This window comes from Marmota marmota, unplaced genomic scaffold (genome assembly GCF_001458135.2).
Source record: "Marmota marmota marmota unplaced genomic scaffold, marMar, whole genome shotgun sequence".
Taxonomy (NCBI): Eukaryota; Metazoa; Chordata; class Mammalia; order Rodentia; family Sciuridae; genus Marmota; species Marmota marmota.
Genome location: NW_025999944.1, coordinates 5962878 through 5979148, shown reverse-complemented (window position 1 = coordinate 5979148; position 16271 = coordinate 5962878). Strand labels below are relative to the sequence as shown.

Genomic DNA, 16271 nt, shown 5'->3' with positions numbered 1-16271 from the left:
ATGATCTATGAAATAATCTTAATCCCAGCTCATCTCAAACTCAGCAAGATTAGCTCTAAAGTTTCACTTTGGAACTTTCTTTTCTTTTCCTTTTTTCTTCCTGAACCCATTCCTTTCAACTATAAACAGCCGGTTTCATCCAGGGGGTCGGGGGTGGGTGGGAAATTAGCCTGATACTTCTCTTTTCCTCAAAGAATAGTTTTATAAACAATGTCCTCCGTGTGGGCTCTCCAATCAACTCTGTTTTGACGGCTCCACTCAGATTGCCCTTGGCAAAGACATCTGTGACCTCATGACCATATCCAAAGCCCACTTTTTACTTGCTAAATAAAAAAGTGGAGGTTTTTATTTAGCAAATAAAAAGTGGAGATTTGGTGCTGCTGGCCACTTGATTTATTTAGAAATTCCCTTCTATAACACAAGCTCCCCAAGTATCCATCATTCTGAATTATTCTCAGTTACCTGTTCAAGCTCTCTTTCCCCTTCTTGTACTCACTTTATGAGTGCCCCTAGCATTTGATGACTTACACTAGGCTGCTCTTCTCTCCTCCATGCCCCGGTAGACTACTAAACAAGGTCAATGGGAGAAGAAAGCTGGTTTTCCTGTTCTTGGAGAAATTTGGGGTTTTGATTTTTTTTTTTTTTGGTACCAGGGATTGAACCCAGGGGTGCTTAACCACTGAGCTTTATCTCCAGCCCTTTGTATTTTTTATTTTGAGACAGGGTCTTGCTAAGTTGCTGATACTGGACTTGAATTTGCAGTCATCCTGCCTCAGCCACTGAGATTCTGGGGTTACAGAGGTGTGCCACCACTCCCAACTTGGAGAATGTATTTCCACACCTGTTTCAATCATTGCTTCCTCTGTTATATCTTAAGTGATAGAAAGAAGAATTTGTAACTCTATACAAGGAATGCATCTAAGGTATATTCTCTATTAATCAGGGTTCTCCAGAGAAATAAAATCAACTGTGTGTGTTTACTTGTGTATGCACACGCGTGTGTGTGTATGTTTGTGTGTGCATATGCACATGTATTCAGTAAATGTAGAATCTGCAGGGTAGGCAGGCAGGCTGCAGACCCAGAGTGAAGCTGCACTTCAAGTTCAAAATCAGCTGGTTTGCAGAAGTGTATCTTGCTCAGGGGAAGTCCATTTTACTGTGTTAAGGCCTTTGACTAGTCGGATGAGGCCCACTCACACTATCGAGAGTAATCTGCTGTAATCACTGTCCACTAATTGAAATGCTAACCTTATCTAAAATTACTTTCAAAGAAATACCCAGAATACGATTTGACCAAATATCTAGACTTGGTCAAGTTTATGTATAAAATTGACCACAAGATATTTATATGAAATTCCAAACCTTACTTTCTTCAGACTCTTCTCTCAGTTCTTTTATGTTCATTTGCATTTATTTCCTCTCTTTCTAAGTCATTTTTAGAAATGAATTTATTCTTGACCTGCTAAGCAGATCCATCTGCTAAACAAAATTAATAGACTCTGAATATATGAATGGTTGTCATCCAGACATGTGCACAAATGGTCACAGGTTGACCAGAGTGCAGGCTAACAACTTCAAGCAGTTAAAAGTTGAGAAAAAAATCAGAAAGGATTGCCTATTCCTACATCGTTATTCTCTCAACTTTACTGATTGCCTCATCCACCCCAGAAGCACATGTCACGGAAGCAGACAAGGACAGAACACAGTAGCAACTGAATAAATATTTGCATGTGGAATTCATGATTGAAGGAGGATCAGTCTCAAAAAACAAACAGAGCATGGAAGTTATGGGTATTAGAAGAAAAAGGAGAAAGGGGTTGTAAGTCTTTTATCTGCTTTGTACTCTGCTCCCACAGATCATGTTCCCTAGTCAAACAACTCTCCTCGTCAGGGGACCAGGCCTAGCTCCTACTTATTCCTGAGTGGTGAGCTTCAGTTCCCTGCCATAGGCAGAATCACTGATGGGAACCACTCACATATTCCTATGGGAACCAGGAGCCACCTCCTTGGTTGACACCACAAATCCTGCTTCTCTCACAGCCCTGGTGATTGACTGAGCAACCTCAGTTTCGCCCAATTTGACATGTGGCCCTTCTCCCCATGCTGCAAGTACATGACTTGAACTGTTGTCAACCTCTTCTGTCCATTGTGTCGGTCAGCTTCTTGTTGCTGTAAGCAAAATACCAGCAAGAACAACTTAGGGGAGGCAAAGTTCATTTGGGCTCACAGTTTCAGAGGTCTCAGTCCATGGTGGGCCAACTCCATTGCTCTGGACATGAAGTGAGGCAGAACTACATGGCAGAAGGGTGTGGCAGAGTAGAGTTCCTCAGCTCATGGCAGCCAGGAAGGGTGGAGGGAGGGGGGAAGGGGGGGGAGAGAGAGAGAAAGAGAGAAACAGAGAGAGAAGCCAGGGACAAGATATAATCCCCAAGGATACACTCTCATTAACCTACTTTCTCCCACCATACCCCATTTCCCCACAGTTACCACCCAGTGGTCCATTCATGAGGTTATATCTCTCATAACCGAATCTTTTCACCTCTGAACATTAGCTCATGCCTAACACATGAGCTCTTTGGCGATATTTTTAGATCTAAAACACCTGTGCAGAAGATCATCATGTGTTCAGCCTTCCCCATAACACTGGGATGGGAATTCCTCTCTATCAAAGAGTAGATAGAAACAAATAAAACAGTAAGATATGTCTTTCACATGTGCAATTCCTCTCCTAACTCAGTGAATAGAGTGCCTGGGAGAATAGTTATTCTGGTCCTGGGGGCAAAACAGAGTTACAGTGAGGTCCTTCTGGTGTTTCAGAGGTCAAGATAAGGTCTCCCTTTCTATAACTGATGGTTCTAAGTTGTTATTGTTATTATTAGGATTGGACCCAGGGGCACTTTACCACTGAGCTACATCCCAAGCCCTTTTAATTTTTTTTTCTTTGAGACAGGATTTCACTAAGTTGCTGAGGCTGGCCTCAAAGTTTTGATCCTTCTACCCAAGTAGCTGAGATTATAAGCAAGTGCTACCATGCTGGGCTCTAAGAAATTATTTTTGAAAGTATTTTGAAGCCCTTGAATAACATAAATATATAGAGAACACAGCACAACAATCATATATATATATATATATATATATATATATATATATATTTATTTATTTTAATCACAGCCAAAATTATGAATCTTAGGAAACAGCCCATGGTGGGTTCTGAAATCACAATAGAGAATATGACATGGATACTAGCCCCAGGGATTTTGAAATCTAATTGGAGAATCGTTTTTTATGTGTGAAATAACAACTCAAGGTACCCTGTGAATTTCTTCTTCCTTAGCCATTTACTGGAGACAGTGCTGTGCCCGGGTCAAGTTCAGCAAGAGCCTTCTCAGGTTGGTGGGACCCTTCCCATTCCCAGGCATTCCTTACTGCACCAATACCCAGTATCCCCAATCATAAACTAAGGTGCTACACTCTTGTCCACTTCATTCTTCATTGACCACAGTGCTCCTTCAGGGAGCCTTCCCTGCCCTGCTGGGGAAGGCCTCTGACCTCTGTCCACACCCGTCGTTCACTAGAAGAAGATGCCACGATGAACTGGTGACATTGCATGAAGATCCATGGTAATGATCTTCCTGTCTCCTTCACCAGACTGTAAGCATCCCAGACGAATGGTTGATTTTTCCAGTTGTGATCTCAATGTCTGACATACGCTAGGTACTAATGAAATATGTACTGAATTAATGGAGAAAAATGTGTGTAATAATTCAAAGTGGATATATCCTGTCTCTTCCCTGCAAAGCACAGAGTTATAGAACTTGGGTTGTAGAGGCAAGGAACGATTTATGAGACCAAGTATTTTACATGTATCCCATGAGATTCTTTTTTTTTATTGGTTGTTCAAAACATTACAAAGCTCTTGACATATCATATTTCATACATTTGATTCAAGTGGGTTTTGAACTCCCACTTTTACCCCAAATACAGATTGCAGAATCACATCGGTTACACATCCACATTTTTACATAATGCCCTATTAGTAACTGTTGTATTCTGCTACCTTTCCTATCCTCATGAGATTCTTAATCATGGTGGTTGAAATGTTCAATAACTATGATATGCTATAAAATAATGATAAATATTATAATAACTTAAAAATCCCTATGATTGTTGTTTGATGCTTTTATGATGATGTGAAGGAATTCATTTTCATTGAAATTATTCTAGGATGATGATAATATGCTTCTGAATCCATAAAGTAATATGAAATTTTAGTGGCCTGGATGTGGGGTTTGTAGTAATAAATTGTTCTCAGGGTTTTCTCTTTCATAGGAATCTTATCAATAGAAATAAGTCTGTGTACATAAGTCAGCTAAGCAATTGAGAAACACTGACATATATGGCTAAGAGCTCAGAAAGTACCTCTACCACTTTCTATATAAGTAACTTGAGCAGACTGCTTAATCTTCTTAATCTATATAGTAAAGATGACTTGAGTCTTAATCTTTTGAAATAGTTCATGTTTTTAAACTCCAATTTTTTCACATATGAAATGGAGGTAAACAGTATTTATAATACATGAGTGTTATTAGCATTATGTAATGTTATGGTTTGGATGTGAGGTGTCCCCCAAAAGCTCACGTGTGAGACAAGGCAGGAAGGTTCAGAGGAGAAACCATTGGGTTGTAAGAGTCTTAACCCAATCAGTGAATTAATCCCTTGATAGGGCTTAACTGAGTGGTAAGTGAGGTGGTAGGGTGTGGCTGACAGTGGGAATTGGGGGTGTGGCTTTGGGGTGTGCATAGTTTGTATCTGGAGAGTGGAGTCTCTGCTTTCTGATCATCATGTGAGCCGCTTCCCTCTGCCAAACTCTTCTGCCATGATGTCCTGCCTCACCTTGAGCCTTGAGGAATGGGGTTGGTTGTCTGTGGACTGAGACCTCTGAAACTGTGAGCCTCCAAATAAACTTTTCCTCCTCTATAATTATGCTGCTCAGGTCTTTCAGTCAGTCACAGCAGCTAGTGTCTAAAACATATAACAAGTATAATGGATTTGGGAGAGTCCCTGGAACTTAATAAGAAGCCCGATTAATTAATTACTTTATCAGTTATGCAGTATGATTTCCATGCACGCCAACTTAGTCTCACTATCACAGGCCCTGAAATATCAACCTCTGTGCTTCAGAGTTTCCTGTTGCTTCCCGGTTGTCAGTTATGAGACACCCCAGAATCTGGAAAACTTCATGCTTCTGCTGTCATGCATTCTCATTTCAGGATAATTCCAGCTCCCTGGGATAATGTGAAAATAGAAACCAGGCTGATGGGAAAGGAGAAATTGACATAATAATTAGATTGACTTGGAGATTGATCTTCAGAACCACATATGTATGTGAGGGAAGAATAACGTTCTGAATAACTGTTTGCCAACATAGCTAAAAATTATATATCAGAATATATGTTTAATTATACATATAATATATACTACATTGCTATATACATGGAGCACATATGCATAAGTATGTTCTATACACCACACACATATAGTATGCCTCTGATAAACTACTGGCACATTTACCAACATACGTGAAAGCAGTTACCTGCATGTGACCATTGGGCTACAGCAACATACTGGAAATGGGCTTCTTTTGCACAGGGAACAGGGAGAAAAGGGGGAGAGAAACAACAGCTTATGATGAAGGAATCTTGGAACCAGCCAGGAGGGAAGCAGCCAGCACTTCCGCCTGTGCCTTTGTTGCAGGACCACAGTGGAGGTTGTGCAACACCTTCAGTAAATACTTCCTGCATGGAGACAGTGAGCCAGGGAGTTTGATTCTGTCTCACTCAGGAGGCAGGGAGGGAGCCAGCCGCACAGGTGTGCAGGTGTGAGCCGAGAGCTGCTCCTGGAATCACCCAGCATGCTGCCAGGGAGCCTTCTGGTCCTCACTTTCCTCCTTTCTCCAGCCCCAGGTATGTAGTAACTCTTTTTTTCAGGTTCTGTGAAGTGCATCAGAGAACTGCTTGCTTTTTATCTGCTCCCAATACCTTTGCCATATAAAATATTTTGAACAGTTGTATTTTTATTCCTCAACCGATTTTGCTAACCGACTGGTCTAGTTGTAACCTATCCGTTGGGGGCTGTGAAGACTGAATGCCCAGAAGACAAATGAGAGGTCTCCAACCAACATTCGCAGGTCTGATGTGAGAACATTTAGAAGTCAAAGCTACATTTCTTACAGCATAACTTAAATAAGCAATATGGTCTCTGAATCAAAGAGTGGGATTGATCAAAACTCATATTGACGTTTTTAGTGTATTAAAGATGCAACAGATTTGCCAGGTTATGGCTGTGTAAAGATTTTGGAAAATATCTGCTACTATGATTGGGGTTTGGTAGGCTCTTTATGTTCCTTTGGACTGCACATATTAATATTTAGTACTTTTATTACTAGCAATTATAAATATAACTACTAGAAATAAACTGTTCACCAATTTTATGTGTAGAAAGCATTCTGATTTTACTTCACAAAAAGGTGTTGAGGTTAAGTATTAGTTGATGATTCACTTCCATTTTGCTTGTTGTATCAAATGGTTAAGAATTTAAACGTGCAGAAATACTAGTACTTAATGATATGTTACATCGAGCCAGTCTTGCCATTCTGGTAAATTCTCCATTAAAGTATGGATAAATGAGATTTGGAAACACATTCCTCCAGCTTATTTCTATTTCCACAGCTTCAGTCAGCATATTGGACTCTAAGTGTCTAGAGTCTCCCTAGTTAACCTTTTCTGGGGTCTTAGAATGCCTGCTGGGACCTGGGGACGGAATCAATTATCAACAAAAGGTCTGGAGTTAGGAGGAAAAGACGCTTCTCTCCTATGATCTATTCTGCACTAAAACCACTAAAACTAAAGTGGTTTTCCAAATTGATTTCCAGACTTGTAAAAATTTTATTTCATATCCTTAAATAAAGGGATGATGATAGGCATTCATGTACTTGACTTAAAATTCCTACTTTTTGAGTCAAAATCCATAGGAATCTTCATTCTTTATCTTTTCCAGAAATGCTCAGCCACAACTCTTGAGGAACCCACTCAGTCAAACATAAGTACTGCATGAGTTCTAGCTTTGTCCAAGAGGGTAGAGATCAGGCTGATCTACTGACCAAGTCTCATGGCTGACACTGGGTGCCCATGAATATGACAACATTTACAGTGAAATTAGGGACCCCCACTGTTTCTGCTCCTCCTGAGTGTGCCTTCACAACACAGCGCTGAGAGATGCAGTGTCCCTGGAAGTCATGCCCCAGAATGGGACATCACACGTAGGACAGGGTGGCGGGGTGAGAATGAGGACCTGCTCCCTCTCATCTTCCATCCGGAACAGAAAGTTGTCCCACTTCTTTTACCACCTGGTGTATTTTCAAAGGTCTTTCCTGGGTCACTGAAATATTCATGCTAATTTTCTCATGGGGGTTTATTCTTTAGCCTGAATGTAAGAATTTAAGCAATTTTTCCCTCATCTCTTTGTTTCTCTGTCCCCATCATAAATACGATGCATACATGCCCCTCAATGATGATTATGCCCAATTCTTAGACACTTGAAATAAAAGAATGAGATGTAAAATAAGACCAGATGCTTGTAATGAGCTTCACAATCCCCTGAGAAAAATGATATGGGATTTTATCATAGGAAAAGAAAAAAAACACAAATATTTAAAAGGATTTGACAGGCAATTGAGGGGTGAGGAAGTAAATGAGTTATAACTGACAAAGGAGGAAGGGTTGATGGTATTCCAGCAGAATATCCTGGGGATACACTGATTTTCAAAATTATTTTTTTCTCAAACTGTCAGTTCTTTCTTGTCATTATAAGGAGACTAGAAGACAGAAAACAGTGTATACAATGTAATCTCAACAACCAAAATAATATGCCTCATTAGGATGTGTTTTTCTCAAGGTGTGTACTCATTTTTACTGCTTGAAGTTTAAAATGTCAAGGTGTTTTGAGGAGAAATACAAAAGCTCAGAACTAAAGTCAATGTCATTACCTAAGTCCAAATTCAGTGCTGATGTCATTGTTCAGTTAAAATGTTTCAAACAGATTTGAACAGAAATAAAAAATATCAATATTATGTCTTAATTTTCTAATCTCCAAAATGGCCTGACATGCTTTAAAAAATAAAGTAACAATCCAGACTAAGATCTCATATTGCAATCTTTTTGTTGTTGTTGTCATATTTATCTTGTAAATAAGTTTTGCTTTTTCCGAAACAAATGAACATAGATATATCTCACCAACTCTAACCAAAATAACAATTTTCTTTTTCTTGATCCAGTTTTGCTGGCCAAACTAATCCAACATATGAGTTCTGTAGGAGGGAGAAAGCAAGTATTAAAATAAATTAGTGGAAACATATTGTGTTACACCTTGGATTTGTGTAATCCCTGGATGGCAGTTAGCTGTGTTTGTTCCACAGGCTTCCAAATAATTAACTTGATGTTATTCTGCTGGGAGGAGGCTGAGCTGTCTCCTTCTAGCTTGAGGATGAATATTTAGGTCAATTATTTCCCTATATCTGTTGTGCAAATTTTTGTGTCTCAGATCTTCATTATTTCAGGGGCCTTCCAACTTTCAGGAAACAAGAGCCTTTCAGGGAAATTTTGTCTGTTTTTGTTAGAGAATTTACTGTGTTGCAAGAGTTTAGAATTACTTGGAGATTCACTTGTTTCATACCAAAAAAAAAAAAAAAAAAAAGAGTGAGAAGTTGTTTAAAAAAATCTTTTTTGTTTGTTTTGCTTTGTTTTTGGTTTCCATTTGGAAGTGCTCAAAGAAATTGTTTAATGAACTTGCACATTTTGAGTCTGTGTTTAAGAACCTGTTTGTAGTTTCATGATTGCTTGGGACCTGAGGATGCCAAGCCTTTCCAGAAGCCTGGGGCTCAGCATGCACAGCAGAGAAAACTGGTATGGAGTGGACTGACCCCTCTCCCTCTTGCTCCTTCTGAACAGAGAGTGTGTGTATTACCACCTTCTGCTTTTATGCAAAGAGTCATTTGGGCAGTTATCACTTTATGACCCAAAGGGAGTCTGCTCTAATAGTTCTTGTTAGAATCATACATGTTGCAGATAAAAACCACTAATAGAGATTTTAAGAAGTCACTGAGGTTGCAACATTGGTGAAGTACAGCAATTCCGTGTCAAAGGGATGAATCTTCTTACCTGTTGGTTTCTTGTTGTGCTGAAATAACTGGGAAAATTGAACTGGATGGAGAGAAAATGATCATTTAAAATTTCTTTAGATTTTTTGTATATTCGTTTTGAAAAAAAGTTTTTGTAACTAATGGTATTATTTCTTGTCCAAAAATTAATTAAAAATAAAGTGTACCTAGTGACTGCTTCCAAGAAATGAGTAACGGGGGAACCTGGTGATGTTGCTCTTGAAGTGTGACAACATGAAAAGGGCTTAATTTCTCACAACTGACTAGAATTTATCCATGCAAATGAACATGGCCCCTTCAAACACATTATAGGGGATTCTGCATTTATTTGCATAAATTGTAGACTACTTGAACAAGCTTTAAGTACTATTTAATCTGCACCCTTTTTTCAAACAATTATAAACACTTTAACCGAAGCCCAAATTAAGTTATTCTCATGTCAGTACCATGGATTTAAGTGTTTTTGAAATGCTTATTAAGAGCAAATCTCAAGCCACTAAAAGAAAAGCTCTTACGTTATTTTTAAGACCCCATTTTTGACTATAAGAGTTCTTAGCAAACTTAATATTTTTTTCTAATCTTCCAAGTGAAATGTAAATGTTTCTTGAGTGATCAAATGAATTAAACCCATCCTAAAATGATTAAGATTTGACATCACTAGGAATTTTTGAATTTCTGCTCTCATTTTGGAAGAAAATGTTAAGCAATGAATGATTTGTTCTGTGGGAAATCATTTTGGATAAGGTATAGAAGTACAGACCTCCTGGGTGACTGACAGACAAATAACACTTAGTCAGAGACTCAGTTACCTTTATTAAAAGGCCAACCAAAGCAGCATGAATTTCTATTGCCATAGAAGTTTAGTTTGAGTCTTTTAATGGGATGAGCATGGATTGCCTTAAGAGGGCCTCCCGAGAAGAAAAAGAAAGCATTTCTCCTCCAGTCTTAGTTTGGTGTGGGGCTGGGCTGCCTCCTGCTCGGAGGGCTTCTGCTCTCTGCACCTGGGTTGGACCTAAAAGCCACCTAAGCTGTCAAATAGTGCATCCCTTGACATTTCCTCAGGAGTTAGGCCCTGGGCACAAATGGAAAAGAAAGTAGAAAACCAGCCTTAGCTTTGGGCAAGCTCTGAACTTCTCTCTACAATGACTTCTAGAGGCAACAGGAGAGGAGCAGGCAGGATGCAAATAGGTTGTAACCTATCACGTCCCAGTTCCCTCTCTGTTCAAATGGTGTTTCTCTTATTTTCATGGTTTTTGAATATTTTAAAAAATGTTTCTTTGTATTTTTAATGCCAGCTCAGCCCACTCCATGAACCAACCTTGTAGAAGAGACTTTTCTTTCTGGGACTTAGTTTCAAATATTTCTATTGGCACACCCAAGAGAGAAAACATTAGAATCAGCCAGGCGCACATTGGTTATCTCATTTACATAACACATGTTTCTCCAAGTGCTTCCACTCAATTACTGTGGGACCAGTTAGCTTCTGGGATCCGGGTGGCATCTGCCTCTTTCCTTTGCCTTGCGCTACTGCTGTATGTGTCTCTGCTCAGGGAGCCACTGAAGGCACCCAGGAGAGCAGAGGAGGGGGGACGTGCAAAAGAAATGCTGTCACTCAACAGAGACGTGGGCACACTTTTAGTGGGAAGACATCTGGAGTTGCAGATTCTAGTGAAGAGTTGAGAGAGAAAGTATGTTTCAGGCTGTGTCTGCCTCCTGGCGCAGCTGACCTGAATCTCACACAGTCTGTGTGACATCGTTCACAGGTGACGTGTAAGGATGGCCAACACTGACCGGCCCACTTTGGTTCTGTCTAGCTAACCTTCTGTTTTCCCCTTTTATTTTTCCTCAGTAAGTGCTACCAAGGATTTCCCGGAGGTAAAAGATTATGAAGTGGTTTATCCCGTAAGACTCCATCCGCTACGGAAAAGGGAGATCAAAACACCAGAGGAGAAGGTACAGCTTCTGAAACATGTCCGAATTTTAATTTAAATTAAAATATGTGTATGTGTATCGCACATACATCTCATACAAATACATCATATATTTATATTGAATGCATAACTGGACTTTATGAAGTTTTTAGCTTTAGGCCTTCGAGGTGAATAACATTAATATTTATGTTTGTGGGTTTGTTTTTTTTGACCCTTTACACTATGATCCAAAATTTTACTTTTAACCTTATTTTGCAAGTCCGGTTCTAAGAATTAGAATTTAACTAATTTTATAATTTATTCTGTGTACTTCCAAAAAATTAGATACGACTTATTTTATCTATTATGTTTCCTTCTCTCTATCCATCTACACACATAAAACCATGGCTGTTAAAACAGGAGAATACTGCAAGTGAATGGGTATTTGTATTTTAATTTGAAAATTATACCTTTTCTAAACAGGCAGCACTGAAATTTGGATAATGCTTACAAATGAAACAACACGTTTTCCGTAAACATTCACTCAACAAACTTTTATTTGTTGTACGAAGAAAGCTAAAGAAATCCTTGATACACTCAATAATTACCTGCACTCTGAAGTGTTCTTCACTGGGAGCTGACAACTTACACAAGTATTCTAAAATGCAAGTCCCTGGGAGAACATGTGCCCCTACTAGACAGGGCTCCTCACAGTAGTTCTTTCAAAGCAATTTAGGAGAGCAGACCTCAAAACAGACCCTACTTCCAATAATAGGTGTCTATAAAAATTATTTCCACTAAGTTTGGTGGAATCCATGTGTGTTGGATTCTTCTTCAACATGGCTTTCTTCAAATGCTTTCATGCAGTCTCTTAAAATTGTCAGATACCATTTCTCCCTCAATATTTTAGAAAAAATTTTGGATATAAATAGTTTTCTCTCACAGCTATCAAGCGATTTCTTCATCACTGTAAGAATAAATGTTTTTATTTGGAAATTTTTATCTTGATACAAAATCACAGTCTCATTACAGGTACATGCTAGATGATCAATATTAATTTTAGGAGCTATTGAGTAGACGGAGATGATTAATGAATGCAGCAGATGTTCAGTGTAGATCTCTATGACTTGTGAAGTTCACTATTAGGGTGAGTTGCTACATAGGCCTTATGTTTTTCTGATCCATCATGGTAGTGTACAGGATCTAAATTCAGAGGACTAGCTTGTGTTCACATCTTAGCTTGGTGAGTTCTCCTCCTTGTAAGCTCAGATACCCAGAAACCTGAAATCTTTGTCTTAAAGATGATAATGATGGCATGTGTATTGCATGGATGTTTTGAGATTTAATGAATGAAACATTAACTCCATGTTCAAGATTAGGCTGACACTGCCTATGGAACCCATTATATCACACTTTTTATGACTAATTTTCAAGGCTTTTTGTGGCTTCACGTCCCAGTAATAAGACATCTTTTTCCCCCCTTCTGCTCCTTAACATGACATGCTTGTTAGTCGCCCTGAAATTGTTTTTTTTTCTTTCCTTAACAATGTACTTATTTCTACCTCTGTGCCTTTTCTTATGGATTTCTTGCTACTTGAAATGTTCATGTTTGAAGAGAGGCCCACCTTGCATTCTTTATGAAGCTGATCCCTTTCCTGAATTTATGCTATAGTCATGGGCAGTGTTACACAATTTAGCTCTTGATTTTTAAGCACATATTGATTTTATATGTGCAACAGTAGTGTGTGTGTGCCCTTTTGTGTGTGCTCACATGTGTTTTGTGCATGCATGTCTGTGTGAACACAGTGCAATATTCTTTTTTGTTTGAAGCTGTCCCAGTTGATCAAATAAAGGCATTTTTTTACATGTTCCTGACTCCCCTTACCTTCATCTTCTAACCCCTGTCCTAAGATAAATATTTGTCATATAAATATTTGTTGATTCAAATATATCTTTGCAAAGCACATCAATTTAATCTTTCAAAGTTTGGATCCAAGATGTCAGATAATTTATCCATGTAGTAGCCATAATGGCTTGAGCTATTAAAGTAAAAGAGGTAGACATTTGGTATCACGCAGTCTACTGCTAAATAAAAGAAAAATATTGCATGCTAATATTTAAACAGAAATGGCCAAATAAATGTTCATATACACTTATTAATTACTGGTAAATGTTTTTGTATTTTTTGTAGGAAACATTCGAAACTGAAGTAAAGTATGAAATGACAGTTAATGGAAAAATTGCAGTGCTTTATTTGAAAAAGAACAAGTAAGTACGTTTATATCTGATGTCCTCACCAATAGCAATTAGGTAAGGAAAAGTGTTGTTTGAGTCTGTTCCTTCTTGTGGCTCTCACAAACCTTGACAAATCATTTTTTCCTCTTAACTGTCTCAAGAAGTTCAGTGAATATTTCTTTCTGCTAAAATAATAGAAATTCTATTATTATAATAATTCTATTATTATAATATAATTCTATTATAATAGAAATTTCTAGTATTTTGATATTTTTATAAATAAAAAACAATGAATGAGGTGTGAAGAAACATATTTTATGAAACAGCAGAGGAAAATGTTCCAATGTACTAAGCTATAACAAAAAAAAAAATCCCTCTATGTTAGTATAATCTAGCATCCTAGCGTTAAAGGACTATATTTCAAAATCTTTTGAAACTCAGAAGAGAAGATATAGAAATTCAACTCCAGGGCCAAATAAAAAGTCAGAGTCAAGACCAGAACTGGACTGACCTCACTCCAGAATTGGTGTTCTTCCCACCGACTGTCCACTCCCTGCCCATGATTCTTGTGCATCCTGTTGTTCTTTTGTCCCCATTCTCTTCATTTGGTCCATTTGAATTCAACTTTTCTTCTCAAATTTCGCTGCCTCTGCTGTTCCCCAGATCTTGCTCATCCTGCAGCTAGACTATTTCAAGAGTAATTTCTCCTAAATCTGTGCTTTCAATCTCTTTCAATCCCCAGATCACTCTGTATAAGACAGCAGAATTTCTCCCCCGCCCCCCGCCCACGACAATAGACTATTACTTTTGCAAAAAAAAAAAAAAAATCGCAATCAACTCAAGTCTGGCAACTGTGTGGTATCATGGAATTGCACCAACTTTGGATTCAGGTTCCCTAGCTACAGTTCTTTACATTTTAAACTCTTTATTCTCATCTAAAAATAAGAAGAGTGATATGTATCTCACAGGATTATTCAAAGAACTAAGTTAAATTATGCACATTACATTCTAACACAGTGCCTGCTAGAGAGATGCCTCTCTTTAAAAAAAGGTTCATTATTCACAATAATTCAGAGTAAAGATATGATATGGGATCAACCTAAGTCTCCGTTGATAAATGAATGGATAAACAAGTTGTGGTATATGTACACATACATATGCAGTGGTCTATTATTCAACCTCAAGGAAAGGTTTTTGCAATAGCATGGGTGATATTGTGCATAGTGAAATAAGCCAAGCACAGAAAGATAGATATGTACAACATAATCTCACTAACTTTGAAATCTAAATGAGCTCAACTCCTAGAAACTATGAGTACATTGATGGTTAGGAGGGTTGGGGGGGCAGGAAGATGTGGGTCAAAGGTTTCAAGGTTTCAATTGTAATATGAATAAATTCTGGATATCTAATATGCATGCATAGTGACTATATTTGATGATGATGTGTTTTATACTTGGAATTTCCTAAGAGAGTAGATCTTCAATATTCTCACCACCCATATGTGCATGTGCACACTTAAATGTGAGGTAACAGATGCAGATAAGCTTGATTGTGCTAATCATTTCACAATGTGTATCAAACCATCATATAGCATACCTTAAATAGCTTCAATTTTTATTTGTCAATTATACTTCCTCTCTATATATATATCATATATAAAAATAGTACTGTATATATAGAAGCAATGCATTGCTCATGTCATTCATTTTTATCAAGTTTGACCTCAGTTCTGCTTCTTCCTAAAGTCTCTCCTCAAAGCAGGTGAAGTCCCATAAAGAAGCAGGTACTATTCCACATCACTCAAGAATGTCCTTGTCCCTCCCATTCATTCCAATTTAAACAGCTCTTTCATGCTTGGGCTTTTCTCACTCAGGGGAGGACCCAAGAATTTAACACTTTCCTGTGCAACCAGAGAAAACTTGAATTTGAGTGCTTGACTGCACAATCAGAAGGAGTAACCCCTCTATTTTTTATTTTCTTTTTCTCCAGGAATCTCATTGCACCAGGCTACACAGAAACACATTATAATTCCACAGGGAAAGAGATCACTTCTAGCCCTCAAATCATGGTAAGTCAGAGTTTCCTCAATTCGTTCTTAGTAGGAATGTAACCCACACACCTAAATACAGTGTCCCTGCCAGGAAGTGGGACTGAGCCCACAGCCGTGGTACCTTCTTTTCTGTAGTAGTAGCTACTTAAATGATTTTCCATTGTTTTTCCATTTACCAAGCACAAAACCATGACAACTCGGATCATCTTTTCCAGCTTTGAAGGGAGGTGGCAGGAGTAGGTTATTTTCTCTAGAGTTTTCTTTGGGGTTATTTCAACAGTGTGGAGTTAAACACCCTTGTGTCCTGGTGTGTTCCCCAGCATTCCTGTCGCTCCCTGTGTTAGGGGAGCTCATGGCTGCTGCTTCCTCCAGGGCAGCTGCAGAATTCCGCTCTTGACGCCCTTCCAGAGCCCCACTTTGTTCAGACGGAGCAGCTGACAGCCTGGGACAGTGCCTCCCTTTTGGAGTTCCCTTTTTCATTGCAAGCCTTCAAATATTCCCGATTATAGCAGTAACATATGGGCCAGTCTCTCATCTGTCCCCAGACCAAGAGGTCCTTCATGGGACACCCACAAGGAAAGATGGTAGAATATTGTGAGAATTCATTTAAATGTGGTGAAACTCTGAATAAATTAATAAATAAAAATACAACCTGAAAAATGCATCATTTGGGGGAACAGGGGCATTTTAGAAGACATTTAATAAAAATATAATACATTAATGATTTAATGGCACATTTGCCATTAAAGGGAAGAATAAATATCTACTATTTGGGGGTCTCAGATTTTAAATTTATTATATATATATATATATATATATATATATATATATATATATATTTATGAGATATACATATTATTTT

The 16271-nt window shown here is 38.3% G+C and overlaps 1 protein-coding gene across 1 annotated transcript in view; it reads left to right on the top strand.

Annotated features, from left to right (window-relative positions):
* Positions 1-5841: 5841 nt before the first annotated feature.
* The window catches only part of Adam28 (ADAM metallopeptidase domain 28), a 50027-nt gene continuing 39597 nt past the window's right edge, over positions 5842-16271 (top strand). Inside the window, exons 1-4 of the mRNA XM_015499379.2 lie at positions 5842-5963; positions 11064-11167; positions 13316-13392; positions 15349-15427. Of these exons, the coding sequence (XP_015354865.2) occupies positions 5912-5963; positions 11064-11167; positions 13316-13392; positions 15349-15427 (312 nt within the window). The 5' untranslated portion in view covers positions 5842-5911. The remainder of the gene's footprint in view (positions 5964-11063; positions 11168-13315; positions 13393-15348; positions 15428-16271) is intronic.